This window comes from Balaenoptera physalus (genome assembly GCF_965194825.1).
Source record: "Balaenoptera physalus genome assembly, chromosome: 8".
NCBI lineage: Eukaryota > Metazoa > Chordata > Mammalia > Artiodactyla > Balaenopteridae > Balaenoptera > Balaenoptera physalus.
Window position 1 is genome coordinate 9,184,382 of NC_138887.1, and position 16,360 is coordinate 9,200,741.

Below are 16,360 nucleotides of genomic sequence, written 5' to 3' on the forward strand. Positions count from 1 at the left end.
TCCACCACGAGGGAGTCCTTTAATAGAGACGGGCAGACAGGGGACACAGCTCGGCCCTGCACAGCTCCTCCTCCCCCACCTGGCGTGGCCCCAGGGTGGACATGGGAGAGGTGTGGTTTTAAAAAACACAGCGAGACCAATTCTTCACTTTCACAGAGAAGGGGAACTTGGGGGAGCCGCCTGCTGAAGAATCTGTACGGGGAGCCAAGTCCGAGCCCCGCCTCCAGCAGGAGGGAGCTTGCTGCCGCCCACCCCTCCCCGCCTGCACCAGGCAAGGGCAGGAGCCCCCCGCTGCACAGAGGCCCAGCCACCCTACATCTGTCAGCGTTTCCACGCTACGTACACTGTTGTGCTGTAGAGGCCCCACCCCCAGCGTCAGCCTGAAGCCTCGGGCAGGAGGAGGGACCCCCCCCACCCCCAGCCCCTGCCACAGGAGGCTGGGCGAGACGGGGCCCCGGGACAGAGCAGCCCCCGTCCTCGCCGGCCCAGGGCCAAGGGGTCATTGAAGTAAAAAGGTCAACGCTGGACAAGATGCAGGCCGGTGAGAGCAGGCAGGGGTCAGGGGGCCTGGGGCGAGGCTGAGGGGCCAGGGCGGCAGGTGTGCATCAACCAGGCAGGGCTGGACAAGCATGGGTGGGGTGCGGATGGGGCCAGGGCAGGGACAAGGGCGGGGCTGGGGATCTCATCAAAAACAGTTCTGCAGCTGCAAACTGGGCCAGCGAGCACCACCGCCCAGGGGTCCCCTCCCAGCCAGTGCAGGGCCGCCTCCAGCCTGCAGGGCCAGGCGTCGGGGCGCGTCCCGGCTCCAGGTGTACGTGTGGGGAGGGCCGCTGGTGTCAGGGGTGGCCGGGCCGGAGAGGAGGGTGTGTGACATCTGTGGGCATGTCCCCGTCGGCCAGGTGGTCGACAGGATCAGTTGTTCTCGAAGAGAGAGAGCAGGTCGTCATTGCTGTTGGTGGGGAGGTCGGGTGGGCCCAGGTAGGACAGCAGCTCGTCAGGGTTAGTCAGTTCTGGGAGCAGCTGAGGACAAAGCAAACCCGCCAGCTTTGGGCCTGGGTCCCCAGCCGGGGCCCCAGGCCCAGCAGGGATGCGGAGTACCCCTCACCCCGACACAGGCTGGCACTGGAGCCCCTCAGCCTGCTCTGCACAGGGGCTCTTCCAGCAAGAGACTGCTCTGTGACCAGGAATCACTTGTGACAAGCTGTCCAAGGACAACGTGGGACACCCAGGACGTGAGGGGTCCCTACTGTGAACAGGGCGAATGCAGAAGGTGGGATCCCACTCCCTGGGATTTTCTGCTTTGCGCTGTGCTTTGCACATTTTTTCACATTGAACTTTGTATTCATTTATCATGGTCAAGGGACAGTTACCTGTCTTTCATGCACTGATTCTGGCTCACATACCACCTGTGAGTCAGACAGGTCAAATCAGACCCTAAGGCCAGGGTCAGCAGCTACAAGCCAAGTCTTCTCAGGGACTCTGCCCATGCCACGGTGGCACCCAGGTCCCCAGGGCCAGGTGTCTGGACACAGTCACCCCACGGCTACTCTGGATACCTCACACTCGTCAACAAGAGCGCTGACATCACCCGACCAGCTCTCCCTGCGTCTGGAAGTCACGGTGGTATCACTGTCCTCCCTTCTATGAAGCGTGTGGACCCTGGGATGACAGATAACCCACACCCCAGCCCCGGCTCCAAGTGCTCCCAGCACGGGGCCCAGTACTCACGTCCAGGGCCGGTTCCGGGGCCTCCCCTGCCCCAGACACGGGGGGCCCCATCATGCCTGTGGCAGCACTGAAGGCCAGCTCACCGATGGGACCCGAATTCACCGGGCCCAGGGGCTGCCGGGATGCCGGGGGAGGGTTTGGATGGTGCAGCTGGGGCCCTGGGGGGCCTCCAAGGTTGGGGGCGTGCAGCCCCGGAGGCCCAGGGTTATGCGCCGGGTCCAGGTGACCCGCTGGTGCCATCTGAAGGAGGAGAGAAGAACCTAGTAAAATGGCCCCAGGGCTCTCTGGGTGGACAGCTCCTCAGCCCCCCGACTTGGCACTGACCTGGCCTGGGAGGCAGGGGGCAGATTTCTCCGGTGTCAGGAGGCTACTGGGAATGTCGGATTGATAGGAGACGGGGGGTGGCCCCGGGGTGAACTCAGTAAGGCTCGGCGTGCTGGGCGTGGGGGGCGGGAAGGAGTCGGGGAACGTCCCGGGTCCCAGGAAGCTGGAACCTGAGAGAGGAGAGCCAGGTCCAGGTGAGGGCAGGGGGCTCATGCCGGTAGAGCACGGAAACAGGCCAGCCGCAGCGTGGGCAGGACTCACTGAGCTCACCCAGATAACGTCTGACTTTATGGAAGTTGCTATTCGGCAAAGGGCATGTCTTCTCATTGCTGCTGGGGGAACTGGCTGATGACACTGCCAGGAGGCTGCGAGGGGACAGGAACGGGACCCACCACACCCAGACACTCCAACACGCGTGGTCGGACGGGGCCGGTCCGTGCAAGTGTGCCAGCACAGACCTCTGCTCCAGACTACTGGGGAGGTGCGTGCAGCTGCAGCCGCAAGCCCTGCTGCCCATCCCCGCCGGCTGGGCCGAGGCTGCGCCTATGCCACCAAGTCCCCAACCAGGCCCCCAGGCTCGTGGCCCCCGGAGTGACACGTCCACAGGCGGCAGACTGGTGGGAGAGGACAGATCATTTGCCCAGGGCCATCTGCTTCTAGGGCGAGTCCCCTCTACTCACCCTGGCTGGGGTAATCGCCGGCAGCCGGGGCTGAGGGGGGCTGGAGGGGGGCGAAGGGCGCGGCCCCAGGGCCCAGGGCAGCGATCATCTCCATCACGCTGGGCATGAGCACGTGGGCGGGGCTCACGGTGCGGCAGCGCTTCAGCACCGGCCCGTCCGGCTCCTCCTTGACGTGCACGTCAGGCTTCACAGGCACTGGCTTCCAGCTGCACGTGGGGTCGATGGTGATCTCCTCGTAGTCAGAGCTGGGCGGGGACACGCGGGGCTGGTCACCACCTGTCCTGCTGCCTCTCCTGGCCCCGGGCCATTTTTAGGCAGACCTCCCACTCAAATGCTCGTGGCCACCCGGCACGTTCCACGTGCTTGTGGGCTGCGGGCCTGGGTCGGATGTGGATTCCATCCACGGCCTGGAGTCGAGCCCGCTCCGTGCTGGATCAGCGTGGGGTGTCTCCCCGCCTGTCCCAGGGCTGCCCCCTGCTGACCAAAGACGCCGGGGTTGCAGGAAGGAGACTCACTTCTGAATGTAAATGAGGATGCCCAGCATGTACTGGTCCACCTCCAAGCCCTCCAGCAATGCCGTCTTGCTGTAGAAAACCAAGGGGACACACAGCTCAGAGGGCTGGCCCAACCTCCTCCCGGGCACAGGCCCTGTCACGTCTCAGCCCCCAGTGTGAGGTAACCCTGCGTGACGTCGCTGCCCTGAGCCACTCCGTCCCTCCTAGCCTGTGCTGTGAGCCCCACACCCGGCTTGTGGAAGGAAACGCCCATTAACAGCCTCAGAGGAAGTGCCACCCGCCCCCAGAGCCGTGGGGACCGTCTCTGACACACTCACTTGCACACGGGGCACCTCCAGGTCCCTCGCTCACAGTTGAGCTGTAAATAGGACTCCAAGTCGAAGCACTGCAGAGAAAGGGCGAGACAGTTCCTCACACTGGGGCCGGGGCAAGCCGGCCATGCTCTGTGGTTTCAGGAACTTGGGGCGTATTTACTGCATGTGTGAGAAGGCTCGGCTCCCAGGCTTTCACCACGGCATCGTCCTAACAGATGTAAGAGACGGGACAGCCTACGCAGCCCTCCCTCGGAACGACGTGTGGCCCAAGCAAGAACCGGGCAGCTGTACTGACAGGGAATGACCTCCAGGACGTGGTGTGGAGGAAAAAATGGCGCAGTGATGTTTACCGCTTATGTAACCAAAAGGTGGGCAGGGGGGTGGAGGGTGTGTGTGCACGTACTTGTCTGCACGCAGAGCGTTTCTGCAGAGACAAACCAAGGCGCTGCTCCTGGGGGCAGGGCGGGGAGAGGACAGCGCCCTGCGTCCGGGATGCCGTTTAAAATCGGAGCCCCGAGAACGCAGTGGAACGGCTGTTACACTTAGAATAATGTTAGAAGAGACAAAAGCCCGGTCTGAGGGGAGAAGGCAGGGGACCCAGGCCACCTGCCCACTGGCCGGCCTGTCCTGTCACCTGCCAGCCGAGGTGCTCAGAGGCCACACCCGCTAAAGACAGTTAAAGGGCAACAGAAGTTCTGGCAAAGCTCTGCAGCGGCCACCTACCTGAATGTGGCGGCAGTCGTGGCCTCGGGCAGGGAGCTGGATCCTGCGGAAGGTGATGGGGCACTTGAGAGACACCTTGATGGCCGTCTGCTCCACCCCGTCCTCTCCGTTGGGCCCAGGGGTGCCAGGGATGGTGCCGCTGCTGAAGTTCCGCTTTACTGACATTGACAGGGGAAAGGAGAACGTGGGTGAGGGCCGCCAAGCGGGAGCCGGCCACTGCTGGCTCAGCACCTCCGAGGGGCGTCCCAGGGCTGACTGCTGCTCCCTGCACGCAGCCCCCGCCCCAGAGGAGGCAGCCTTGTCTGTCATGGGGCCGGCTGCCTAGGGCCAGGGAGAGCAAGGGCCACTCACTCTTGGTGATGCAGTGCTCGGCAGGCAGGAGGCGCTTCTTCAGGAGACCCTGCAGCACCGAGCGGACGGACGGCCGGTGCACCAGCTGCAGCACGAAGAGGTGGGACTGCAACAGGAGGATGCGGTCAGCGGGACGTGGCCTGGGGAGGCGCATCGCAGGCCCGTTCTCTCTTGTGGCTAATGCACAGGCAGGCCACCTGCTGCCCCTCCCCGGGGAGCCCAGGGGACCAGGCCCACACCTATCTGGAAAGCTGTGTGTCTGCACCAACCACGGCCTCTCCGTCGAAACACAATTATCTGAGAGGCCCCTGAAGGTGCCCTGCCTACAGCATCCACCTTTACCTACGCTGGTCCAAGTGGGAACATCCCAGAACCGCATCGGGGCTGCCCTACCTCTGCCCCCTCCCACCCGGGCTGACCAGTGCTGTGCGGCTAAGTGCACCCTGCCTCTTCTAGTCCTGGATCCGGAGCCTGCTGGAACCTGAATGGCACCTTAACAAAGATCCAGGGTGAGCTGGCACTCAGGACCCCGTGAGCTTCCTCCAGGGAAGAGGCAGGCTCAGCTAGTTTCTCTTACATAATTAACACGAACATCAAATTTAGTTACTGAACCCAACCCGAAAGCAGCGAGGGCATTTTTATTTGAGACCCTTTACTTACAAGGCCCAGGATGGAAAGGAGGAGAGCCAGTGCCTTTTTCTTTAGCCATGACGCCCCAACCCAGCCCCGCGAAGGGCACTCACGCAGCAGCAGGCCGTGACGGTGATCTGGATGGTGTTGCGGCCCGGCTGGCACACGTGCTTCAGGTAGAGGGGCTTGTGGGAGGTCTTGTTGTCACCGCGCTCGATGGTGAGTGGGGTGGCGTTGACGCTGACCTGCACCGAGGCCGGCCAGTTGGTGTTCATCTGCCGGTCCTCGTGGTGGTAGCACTTGAACTGCAGCTCCAGGTCAGGCCTGCACGGGGAGGATGGATGCTGAGAGCGAGGGGGCGGTGCGAGGGGCTGCGAGCTGGGGGCGGGCACCCACTCACCTCAGCATCAGGGTCTTGTAGACGGAGTCACGGAGCTGGAAGGCGTGATTGCTCACGGCCAGGTTGTGCTGCAGGCGGAAGGGCTCCAGGACCACCCCATCCCGCACGGGGAAGGTCAGCCGCAGCTCGTCACAGGGGCCGCCGCCTGGAAGCAGGCCATGCCGGTGTGAGCAGCCTGCCCCCGCCCCATCGCGGGGACCGCGGCCCCTCCTCCCCTTCCATGGGGCTGGGGCTTGGGCAGCATCTCCCCTGGGACCCTGGGCTCGGCTGGTGTCCCGCCATTCTGTCCTGCTTCAGTAGGAGCCCCGAGAATGATCCCTGAATCACGACCAGAGAACATGCCCCACCAACCCAAAAAGATGGTGCCTCTGGTGCTTTCAGAGAGGGTAGGAGGCAGAAGAGGTGTGAACGGGCCACCTGCCGTCACCGTAGTGCTCAAGCTAGGGTTTTAGGACCTGCAACTGCTGCTGCAGTGGTCTCCCGGAAAGCAGGAGTTCTTAACCAGGAGTGGGCTTCAAGGGGGCCCTGAAACCATACACAAAACTTTGTGCACGTGGCTATTTTTCTACAGAGAAGATGGGTGCCTCAAATGGATTTGCAAAGAGGTCCATTAATAGAAAATGAAGATGAAGCCCCCCCTCCGCCGCCCCCACCAAGGTCCCTGCAGGACTCTGGAGCTCTGCCCATCTGTCCTGAGAGCAGACCTCACTCACCAGGTGGTGACGGGTGCAAGCTGCTCACGCTGGGCTTGAGGTCGGGCAGGAAGGGAGACTTCACCTCCTGGCTGGTGGACATGTAGGGGATGCTGCTGCTGGGGGTCATGGGCGGCGTGGGGCTCCCTGGCAGTGGGGAGCTGGGGTAGCCGGGGATGGAACGGGCGGGCTGTGGGGTTGAGCAAACAGTCAAGGTGGAGTGGTGTAGGGGTGGAGTTTGTTCTCGGAGCTCCCAATGGGAACGGTCAGACCAGGAACGGGCAGGGAGTCCACGCTTCCTCCTGCCTGGGCGCCCTCTCTCCAGGCACCCACCCCATGAGCCTCCCGCCCGCCTGCCCCGCCGCCCATACCCCACTCAGGCTGGGCTGGCTGTAGCTGACGCTCCCCCCGTTGAAGCTGGCACCCTGCCCGCTGAACTGCTCTGCGGGCTGCAGGAGAGAAAACCGCGTGTGCCTGGGACTGCCGCCTGCCCCTGAGCCGGGGCCCTGGACTTGACCCTAGGAGAGGGCTGAGGACAGGGGGCCCACCACACGCACGGGTGTTGGCTTCTTTCTTCTTTATACACTTTTTGTGTCTTCTAAATAATCTACAGGGAGCACATGCTGATTTCATAATTTTAAGAATGACCACTACAGAAAAAGAGCTGACCCCACGCATCAGAGGGGTTTACGGGGAAGCCACAGAGAGGCCGAAAGGACACAGGTACACACAACTCTCCGCCATCCAGCGGCACTCTTATCGCTCGGGCCCCTCCCCTCACGAGCTCCTGGCCCCTCTGGCCTTTCCCCTCGCTGGGCTTCTCTGCAGCAAGCAGAGGGGATGGGGACACTCAGGTGGTGTGGGTGCCTGCCTGCTGCTCCCTATGCCGAAGCTCACAGAGGGGCCTTTCATACCTGGACTCCCCTCCTGGGAGCTGCCCTACGCTGATCAGGGCCCCCGGGAAGCTCCTGGTTGCTCGGTCACCCAAGCACACGCGAGCCCACTCCCCAGCCAGCCCCGGCCGCCACAAGGTCCGCCTGTGTCCTGCAGGGCTTGGCGTGGGCCAGCAGGGGCTGCAGAGGCCCGGGAGGAGCGGCCCTACCTTGTAGTGCAGTCCCGCGGGGCTGGGGGTGGACAGGGACGGGCCCGCGCCCTGCTGCAGGGGCAGCCTGTGCCCAGGGTAGGAGGACGGGACAGGGGGCTGCCCGGGGCCAGGCGCGTACTGGGTGGCGGCGGGCGTGTACTGGCCTCCTGGCAGGTACTGCTGCCCGGGATACACCTGAAGGAGGAAAGAGGCAAAATGGCCAGAAGAGGTATTGGGGAAGCCCGTTCCCGGGGAGGGATGGCGGTACCCACCCTGTCAGGCACAGCCCGTTCTCCCTCCACACAACGGCTCTGAGGGCGCTTGGGGTGGGGGGCCTGGCCACTCACCTCACTGGAGTAGGCTCTCTTGACGCCCTGTCGGGGCAGGGGCTGGGCCTGGGGGGGCCCAGGGTACCCGTGCTGGGGCAGGCGCTGCCCTGCATACAGGGGCGCCAGGCCCGCTGCCCGGGTGGGGTTCATGCCCATGGGGCTCATGCTGGAGGGGCCCATCAGCCCTCCCACGCTGGCAGGGTTCATGCTGCTGGGGACACTGGGCCCCCGGGGACCGCCGTGCTGCAGGAACTGGCTGTTAAAAGACTGTCCGGCCCCCATCTGGGAAGAGAAGAGAGGAACCATCCAGGCCTTACCCACCGCTGTGGGCGCCAGCCTTGTGCCCGCCCCCTGCAGGCGGGCTCCCCCCTCGCTCCCCCCCCAACCCGGGTCCTCTCCCCTCAGCTCCCCACTCCTTTCCCGCCTCATCTTCATCGGCCCCGGCACACAGCGTGCGTGTCCCCAAGGCCTCATTCCTGGCTGCCTGACAAGTCCCTGCCTTCTGGACCAACGCACACGGGCCGCACAGGAGGAGCTGCGGGGCCTCACCGCTCCGTACTGGCTCAGCTCCTGGCTCTGCTTCTCCTGGAGGGCGGCCACGGTGGCCGTGGCCGTGGCTGTGGCCGTGGCGGCAGCAGCAGCCACGGCAGCAGCTGCCGCCGCTTGAGTGAAGTCGGTGGAGGGCCGTGCGGCGTGTGAGGGGAGGCCCAGGCTCCCCGGCCCCCCCGGGCCACCCGCATACCTGTAACAGACAGACGGCTCGGCTCAGATGCGCTCCCCTGCCACCTCCCGGGGGGTACATGGCACCCAAGGGGAGCCCCATTCTTTCCCACACCCGCCCCTCGTTAGCTCGGGAGCCGGCAGGAGCAGCAGAGATGCCACGTTCAACACATCAGTGTCACAGAGCTCCCAGACGCCCAGCAAGCTAGCAGCGTCGCCCCCAGAGGGCTCCTAGCACGCCTGCCAGGGGAGGGGTCCTGCTTACCCAGTGGTGAAGCCGGGGCCCCCGGGGTAGCCCCCGCGGCCGTACACCCCTTGCTGCACGTAGCCCTTGTTGGCACCGCCCTCACCGAACGCCTGCTGTCCCAGGCACTGTGGGGAGTTCAGGGCAGAGCTGCCGCCTGCCATGCCGGGCATCATGGAGCTGCCGGGGGGGCTCCCTGCGGGGCCCATAGGGTTCCCCAAAACCTACAAGGAAGCAAGAAGCACTAAAGGACACCATCCAAACAACTTGCTTCATGCCGTGGTCCTAAAGTGCTGGAAAGGAGAGGCCGGGCAGGTGAGGAGGTGGAGGTGGGGGCAGAGGGGAGGGTGGCCCAATGGGGGGGCAGCTGCTCACAGGTGGGGTGTGGAGGCCAGGTGAAGACAGGAGGAGGAGATCCCACGCCACGTGTGGAAGAACTGGTCTCTGAGGATGTGGGAGACTCAGGAAGCCCTGGCTCCACTTCTCCGAGATCTCAGGGGGGCTCTGACGCCTCTCGGGGTGGGGCCCAGGTGTGGGCTCACCTGGCTCTGCGCCGCGTTGCCGACTCCCCACACGGTTGTGACCACGGACAGCGATCCTCCTGGCTGAGTGGCACTCTGTTGCCAAGGCACCGCCTCATAAGCGAATGGACCATCACTGCAAGGAGAGGGGCAGGCGGGGAGGCTCGGTCAGGAGGCCGCAGGTGCCTAGAACCCCAACTGGGAAGAAGCGAAGGCTGGGAGCAGAGGGGTCCCGCTCTACCACCCACCCGTGTCCTGGGGCCCGAGAGGGGAGGGCAGCAGGAGACCCCACTCACCCGTGTGGCGCGGGGGGCAGGGCGGGTTTCATGGGGTTCATGGGGTTCATTGGCTTGGGAGCAGCCTAAAGGCCAGGTCTGTGGGTGGCAGGAAGCAGCCCTCACTGGTGCTTACATGGGACTCAGATGCTCTGGCTGCTAGGACAGGAGGGAAGGAAGTCAGTGGAGATGCCGCCGGGAGATGCCTGTCAGCACCAAGCCCTGTCCTTCCTCTGTTCCAAGCGATGAAGGGTAGGGCAGGTGAGACCGGGACCCGGGGACCCGCTCAGGGGGCTCACGGCAGCCCGGCATTGGCCCTACCCGCATTGCCCACCCTGGCAGATCTCTGCCCTCCCCAGCCCCAGCCCGGAAGCCAGCACTGACCCTTTCTGGCCGGGCCCTGGCACCTGGAGCCCCCAGAACGGTTCTGGAAGTAGGCTTTCTGATCCCCCAAACTTTCCACGTTCTCCCTCCCCGACACGAAAGCCTGGATACGCATAAAAGCCAGGGGACATCCAGGACCCAGCTGCCAGAATCCCCCGCCTCCACCCCACCTGAGGCCCGGGGGCGGAGGACTAGGCCAGAGGCCGATGGAGGGCCAGCCAGCAGGCGTCACCTGCTCAGGGTCTAGGGCCTGCCCACTATGGGGAGGGGCCTCTGCATGCCGGGTGGTGGGGGGTGGGCCGCAAGGCCAGCCAACCTGCAGCCTGGGGCCGGGCGGGGGGAGCCGGACGCCTGCCGGAACTAGGTGTGGAGCCAGCAGCCCATCCCTGGCTGGCAGCCCCACAGCCCCAGGGCTTCTCCCCAGGGCAGCAGAAGGGCGACGTGCGCACAGGGGCAAGGCGGGCAGACTGACCCCCACAGATCGCGGTGACACTCACGGTGAGCTCCCAACAAGGTGGGGACGCACACACAGCGCAACGGGCGAAGGGTTGGTGGGCACCCAACGGACATGGCAAGGGGCCCGTGGGGACACAGCAGCCGTGGCCGGGGGACACGCACGGAACCTGTGTGCTTGTGCCGGGATGGGGCACCGCTTCCTCCCACTATGTGGGGCTGGCTCTCTTCCCCTTAGCACCCCCGAAAACGAGCGAGGCAGCGGCCGGCTGCTCCTCCCGGCTGCCAACGCCTTCCGACACCTCCACAAGCAAACCCTTCACCAACCAGGCCTAGGGCCCTTGCTGGCACCGCCAGGGCCACCTCCCACGCACACCTCCACCCAGCCTAACCACAGAGGCACGCTGGCTGTGGTTCTCAGGGGGTCTCCGGGGAGGCCCGTCTGCCTTCTTTGGGTCGAGGTTCCATCCTAGAGCACCACTGCCTTTTAGGGGCTGCAAGGCCTCACGCACACAGACACACCACCTGGGCAAGTTAACTTCTGATGGCTCAATCCCGCCGCCTCAGCACTCACAGTGCCACCCACCCAACCCCAAGGCTCGCATTCCTGAGTGCTGACCAGGATCTCACGATCAGGGCAGCCCAAGCGAGGCAGGATTATATCATCACGTCCTCTGCAAATACACTCCTGAAGGCGGCACGCTGGGGACGAGTCCCTGACCAGGGCCCCAGTGCAGGTGAGGGATACAGTGGGGGCTGTGACTTGGGCCCAAGGCCTCCCACAGAGCACTGGGGTGAGTGGTTCCCAGAATCGCAGCAGAGCCAGGGCTGGGAGGGAAGGTGACGGACCGGTCAGACAAGAGGAGGAGTGAGGCAGCTGGCGTGCCTGCCCACCTCACGCCTGGCCCTGCTCTCCTTCCTGACGCCCCTCCCAGAGGAGTCGGGCCCCAGACCACATGCCAACCAGGAAGCAAAGGCCAAAAAAGCAGGAGGCCAGTGGCTCCAGAAGGCTCAGGGGCCCCTGGACTCAGCCCTCGGAGCCAGAATCACCCAGCCAGGCAAGGGAAGGCTGGCTGTCCCCAGTGAGGACAACCACCAGGATGGTGACACTGCAGTGGGAGGTTGGGGGCGGGGAGCGCTGCCAACAGCCGGAAACGCCCCCTAAACCTGCTGACTGGGGCCTGGAGCAACACGCAGCGTTTTCAGGACTTAGAATATAGGTGGGCTACTCTAGACTGTGGTATTGGCAGAAGGACAGACACACAGGTCAGTGGGACAAACCAGAGAACCCAAGACAGACCCAGACAAGAGTTTCTGACAAAGGTGCAAAAAATATGCACTGGGGGAAGGACAGCATTTTCAACGAATGTGCTGGAGCTATTGGACATTCACAAGCAAAAGACAAAAACAAAACAAAACAAAAAACCCCTAAACTTCACATCTTATACAGAAACTAACTCGAAGTGGGTCACAGATTTAAATGTACAGCACAAAACCGTAAGAACTTTCTTAGATTTGACACCAAAAGCATGATCCATAAAAGGAAAAACTGAAAACTTTTGTTCTGTGAAAGACCCTGCTAAGAGGATGAAAAGACAAGCTGTAGACTGGAAGAAATATCTGCAAGCCACATATCTGACAAAAGACTAGTATCTAGAGTATATAAAGAATTCTCAAAACGCGAAAGTTAAAAAAAATTAGAAAATAGGCAAAAGACACAAAAAGACATTTCACCAAAGAAGAAATACAGATGGCAAATAAGCACATGAAAAGATGTTCAACGTCACTGGCCATCAGAGAAATGCAAATTAAAACCACATTGAGGTATCACTACACACCTATCACCATGGCTAAAATAAGAAATAGTGATACCACCAAATAAATGCTGGCTAGGAGAAACTGGATCTCTCGTGCATGGCTGGTGGGAATATAAAATGGTACAACCACTCTGAAAAACGATTCGGTAGTTTCTTATAAAACTAAGCATGCAGCTACTATACAACCCAGCAGCTGCACTCCTGAACATGTATCTCAGAGAAGTGTAAACTTATGTTCACACAAAAATCTGTACGTGAATGTTTCCAGCAGCTTTATTCCTAATAGCCAAAGAATGGAAACCCAGATGTCCCTCAGCGGTGAAGAGTTAACCAACTGTGAGCCTGGAGGCATAAAAAGGAAGAGCTACTGATACAGGCACCAACCTGCAGGAATCTCTAGAGAATCATGCTGTGTGGAAAAAGCCAGTCCCCAAAGGTTACACACTGTATGATTCCCTTCACATAACATCCTTGAAACGACGAAATTATAGAAATGGAGAGCACACTGGTGGTTGCCAGGGGTTAAACGCGGGGAGAAGGGAAGCGAGTGGGAATATAAGAAGGTGGGGTTGGAAATACATGTATCTCAACTGTATTGATGGGGTTAGTACCCTCCTGTGATATTGTGCTACAGTTCTGCAAGATGTTACCACTAGGGAAAGCCAGTAAAGGATACAGAGCTCTCTGTGTTATTTCTTATTATAAATCTATAATTCTCTCAAAATAAAAATTTATTTAATGTACAACCATGACCAGCTCTCTCTCCCCACAGAGATGCCCAGGGCAATCCTTTCCCAAAGCTGCTTGGATTGGCCAGGCCCACTCTGCTGTCCCGGAAGCAAAGGACAGGGAAGAGCAGGAGGGAGACGGGAAGACAGGCCCCCTGGCCTGGGTCAGAGCCTCAGGGCAGGTGGTGCACGCCCGAATCTGGGACTGCTCAGCCCCACTCTGAGTTCGCAGCGTGGGGTGGGGCCTAAGACGTGCATTTCTAACAAGTCTGCAGGTGCTGCCGCTGCTGGTACTGGGACCACAGTCTGAGAGCCCTGGGGAGCTGGGGAGGAGGGGGACAGGGCAGGTGCAGGGCGGGGGGCCCCCGTGGAGGGTGCTGGCCTGGGGCCCAGGGCAGCTTCCTACATCACGTGACTCTGGGGAATTCCACCCCCACGACTTCTCTGCTGTGGACGAGACCACAGACATTTCCAGTTCCCCCTGAGCTTTCTGTGCGGGGGCAGTGACTTCCTGACTTCCTGCCAAGCTCCTGAACCAAGTCTGGTCTCCTCCCTGAGAAGCCCCAAACTCTCCAGGTCAGGGACCCCGTGACCCTCTGCTCCTGACAAAGGGAGAGGCATGCTGTGAGCGCAGACCCTCCTCCCACCTCCTGGCCTCAGAGGCAGAGGTAAGAAAGAGCTTGGGTGTGTGTGCTTCCTGCCAGCTGGGGGCTCTCCCTGTACACGGACACTCGCTGGAAGCCAGGACCTGGGCAGAACGTCCTGGCTTGAGGTCAGTCTAGAAGGCCACAGGGTTTTCTGGGGGTCAGATTACATCTTCCTCCCGAAAAAGAGCTACAGACAGCTCACTACCCAGACCCTTCTTCCCCAGGACCTCACAGCGCCTCCTGCACCGCAGTCTCCAAAGGCAGACATTAACATGGGTCCGCCCTCTTCTACCTCCGCTCCATTACCCCGGCCTAGTCACCCAGGAGCAGCAGGCCCCGCGACACACCACCCGACCCCAGGAGGGCAGGGACTCGCTGCCTCCCCCCGCAGCGGGGGGTCCCAGCCAGAGGAACACCGGACACGCTCAGAGAACGGAGAATGACAGCTCGAGCATGACAGCTCGAGCATCGCAGGACACAAAGGGGGGGGCTCACATGCTCCAGTGGCTGAAAGTCCTGCCCCTCTACTTGGGAGGCCACACACTGACTGGCGTAAGTGTTAAGAGTTCATCCAGGGGCTTCCCTGGTGGCGCAGTGGTTGAGAATCCGCCTGCCAATGCAGGGGACACGGGTCGAGCCCTGGTCCGGGAAGATCCCACATGCCGCGGAGCAACGAAGCCCGTGCGCCACAACTACTGAGCCCGCGTGCTGCAACTACTGAAGCCGGCGCGCCTAGAGCCCGTGCTCCACAGCAAGAGAAGCCACCGCAATGAGAAGCCCACGTACTGCAATGAAGAGTAGCCCCCGCTCGCTGCAACTAGAGAAAGCCTGCGCGCAGCAACGAAGACCCAATACAGCCAAAATAAATAAATTAAATAAATTAATTTAAAAAAAAAAGAGTTCACCCAAAATGCCCAGGAATGAGCATTTCTGAATGGCCCAGGTGTGGGTCATTTCAGAGAACAGTTGAAGGGTTGCACTCTTCTGGGCCTCAGTTTACAATGTGTAAAATAGGTACGTGGTGGTCACTCTAGGACTAGGAAAAGGGAGAACACGTGACCACCTTTAAGTCATCAGCCCCGGCTCCCATCCTGGACCCAAGCGCTAGTGGACACTCCATGGGGAGGCCTGGCTGCCCCTGGCGACCAATCCAATGAGCAGAAATCCTCCCCAGGCATACCCTACCAGTCTTTCACGAGTGGCTCTGAATCTGTCATTCATCGTCTCACCTTTCTCTTCCCAGCCACGAACCACCCTCTGGGTGTGACAAGTCCCCAAGGCCAGTACTCACTGGGTGAGGCTGAGATTCCTTCACTTATCCTGTTACCTCTCTCAAGCTTCTTCAAGGGAAGCTCTCTGGTTCTAGTATGACAGGATTTGGTGGGTGAGTCTGTGTTCGCCCTATCAACTGTCTTACAGATCGAGTCACATGTTCTGTGTATTTCCCTGTGAAATCTTCTGAGATAATATTATCCGAATGACTTAAAGACATCACTATGGATATTCTGCAACTATCGGGAAGAGAGTATGGGGAGCAGGCTGTAGGGGAGCAGGTCAGGGGGGAAAGGGGAGCAGGTCGGGGGGAGGTGGGGAAGGTCCGGAGGAGCAGGGCAAGGGTAGCAGGGTAGCGGGGTGGGGGGGGACAGGGCAGCGGGGAACAGATGCGGGAGGCTAGGGCAAGACACGCCGGGGGACAGGACACCCTCCCGCCTGAGCTTCAATATGTCCTGTTGGGAACAGGGTATCTCCACCAAAAGCACGGCTGGGGGCTGGAAGGTCAGGGTCGCCAGCCCCAGAGCATATCTCCGCGGACCTTACATCCGCGTGCCGGCGGCGCGCACGGCCCGGAGGGGCCCAAAAGGTGAGCCTTCAGGCCACAGCGCGGAGAAGAGGCAGCGGGACCAGCTTGGGCGAGGGCCCGGGTCAGCCTCCTGCCCCAGACCCCTCGGGCGCTCGGCCGGATTCCGGCTAGCCCCAACAAAGGCTCAGGTGAAGGGTCGCCTCGGCGCGCACGGGGCCAGTCGGCCCAGGACCACGACGCACGCGCGGCAGGTGCGGCAGGTGGGCGGCAAAGCCGGCTCCAGCCCCGCCGGGGCCCCGCCGAGGCGCTGCAGAGCCGGGCCCGGGGACGCCGCACCTGCCGCCGCCCGCACCTGCCGCACCTGCCGCCCCCGCCGCCCGCACCTGCCCGCCCGGTCCGCTCACCTCCAAGCGGCCCGGCCCGGCCCCTCGCCGCCGCGGCACCCGGTCCGCGCCGCTCCATGCGCTCAGCCCGCCCTCAGCGCCGCCCGCCGCCCCGGGGCCGCCACCGTCCGCGCCATCTCGCCGCCGCCCGCTCCGAGGGCACAATGGAGCCGCCGCGCTGCTCATGCATATGCATGACGCCGCGCGCCGGCCCCGCCCCCAGGCCAGAGCAGTGGAGCCCCGAGCCGGCGCTCAGGAGCGAGTGGCCGCGGGCCTGCGCAGGCCAGGGCGGCGGGCCGGGCGGCGGGCCGGGAGGGGGCGGGGCGGGGGCGGGGCGGAGAGGGAGGGCGGGTTGGGGGCGACCTGCGCTCCCCGCCCTCTTCACACCTTTCCAAACGCGGCGTCTGCAGAGTCACCCGCGCTTCCTCTTCGTTCTCCGCCGGGGCGGGGCGGAGGAGGCGGGTCCAGGAAGAGGGCGGGTCCAGGAGGAGGGGTGGGACGGGGCGGGGCCTAGAAGAGGGCGGGGCCTGCGGAGGTGACCCGGTGTCAACCGGCCACTTCTGGGAGGGGTCTTGTAAGGAAAACCGCACGGAACCAAACAAGTCACTTTCCTCGCT

The 16,360-nt window shown here is 62.4% G+C and overlaps 1 protein-coding gene and 1 long non-coding RNA gene across 10 annotated transcripts in view; one reads left to right on the forward strand and one right to left on the reverse strand.

Annotated features, from left to right (window-relative positions):
- Window positions 1-16,149, reverse strand: ZMIZ2 (zinc finger MIZ-type containing 2). Of its 9 annotated transcripts, none has more exons than XM_082471535.1 (19): window positions 16,131-16,149; window positions 9,552-9,686; window positions 9,277-9,391; window positions 8,756-8,958; window positions 8,287-8,512; window positions 7,789-8,052; window positions 7,460-7,636; window positions 6,729-6,806; window positions 6,379-6,547; window positions 5,666-5,810; window positions 5,379-5,589; window positions 4,636-4,741; window positions 4,285-4,442; window positions 3,565-3,632; window positions 3,248-3,316; window positions 2,733-2,977; window positions 2,053-2,222; window positions 1,729-1,968; window positions 1-1,020 (listed from the first exon to the last, which is right to left on the reverse strand). In XM_082471535.1, exons 2-19 carry the CDS (start codon window positions 9,599-9,601, stop codon window positions 913-915), a joined length of 2,802 nt encoding a protein of 933 aa, XP_082327661.1. In that variant the 5' UTR covers window positions 9,602-9,686; window positions 16,131-16,149; the 3' UTR covers window positions 1-912. The 9 variants fall into 9 exon arrangements, with proteins under 9 accessions (XP_082327661.1, XP_082327665.1, XP_082327659.1 ...); XM_082471539.1 differs by lacking the exon at window positions 16,131-16,149 and adding an exon at window positions 15,765-15,933 and having other exon boundaries at window positions 1,812-1,968; XM_082471533.1 differs by lacking the exon at window positions 16,131-16,149 and adding an exon at window positions 15,765-15,929.
- The window catches only part of LOC309665371, a 19,896-nt gene continuing 13,233 nt past the window's right edge, over window positions 9,698-16,360 (forward strand). Inside the window, exon 1 of the long non-coding RNA XR_014266362.1 lies at window positions 9,698-15,420. This is a non-coding gene — a long non-coding RNA (uncharacterized lncRNA). The remainder of the gene's footprint in view (window positions 15,421-16,360) is intronic.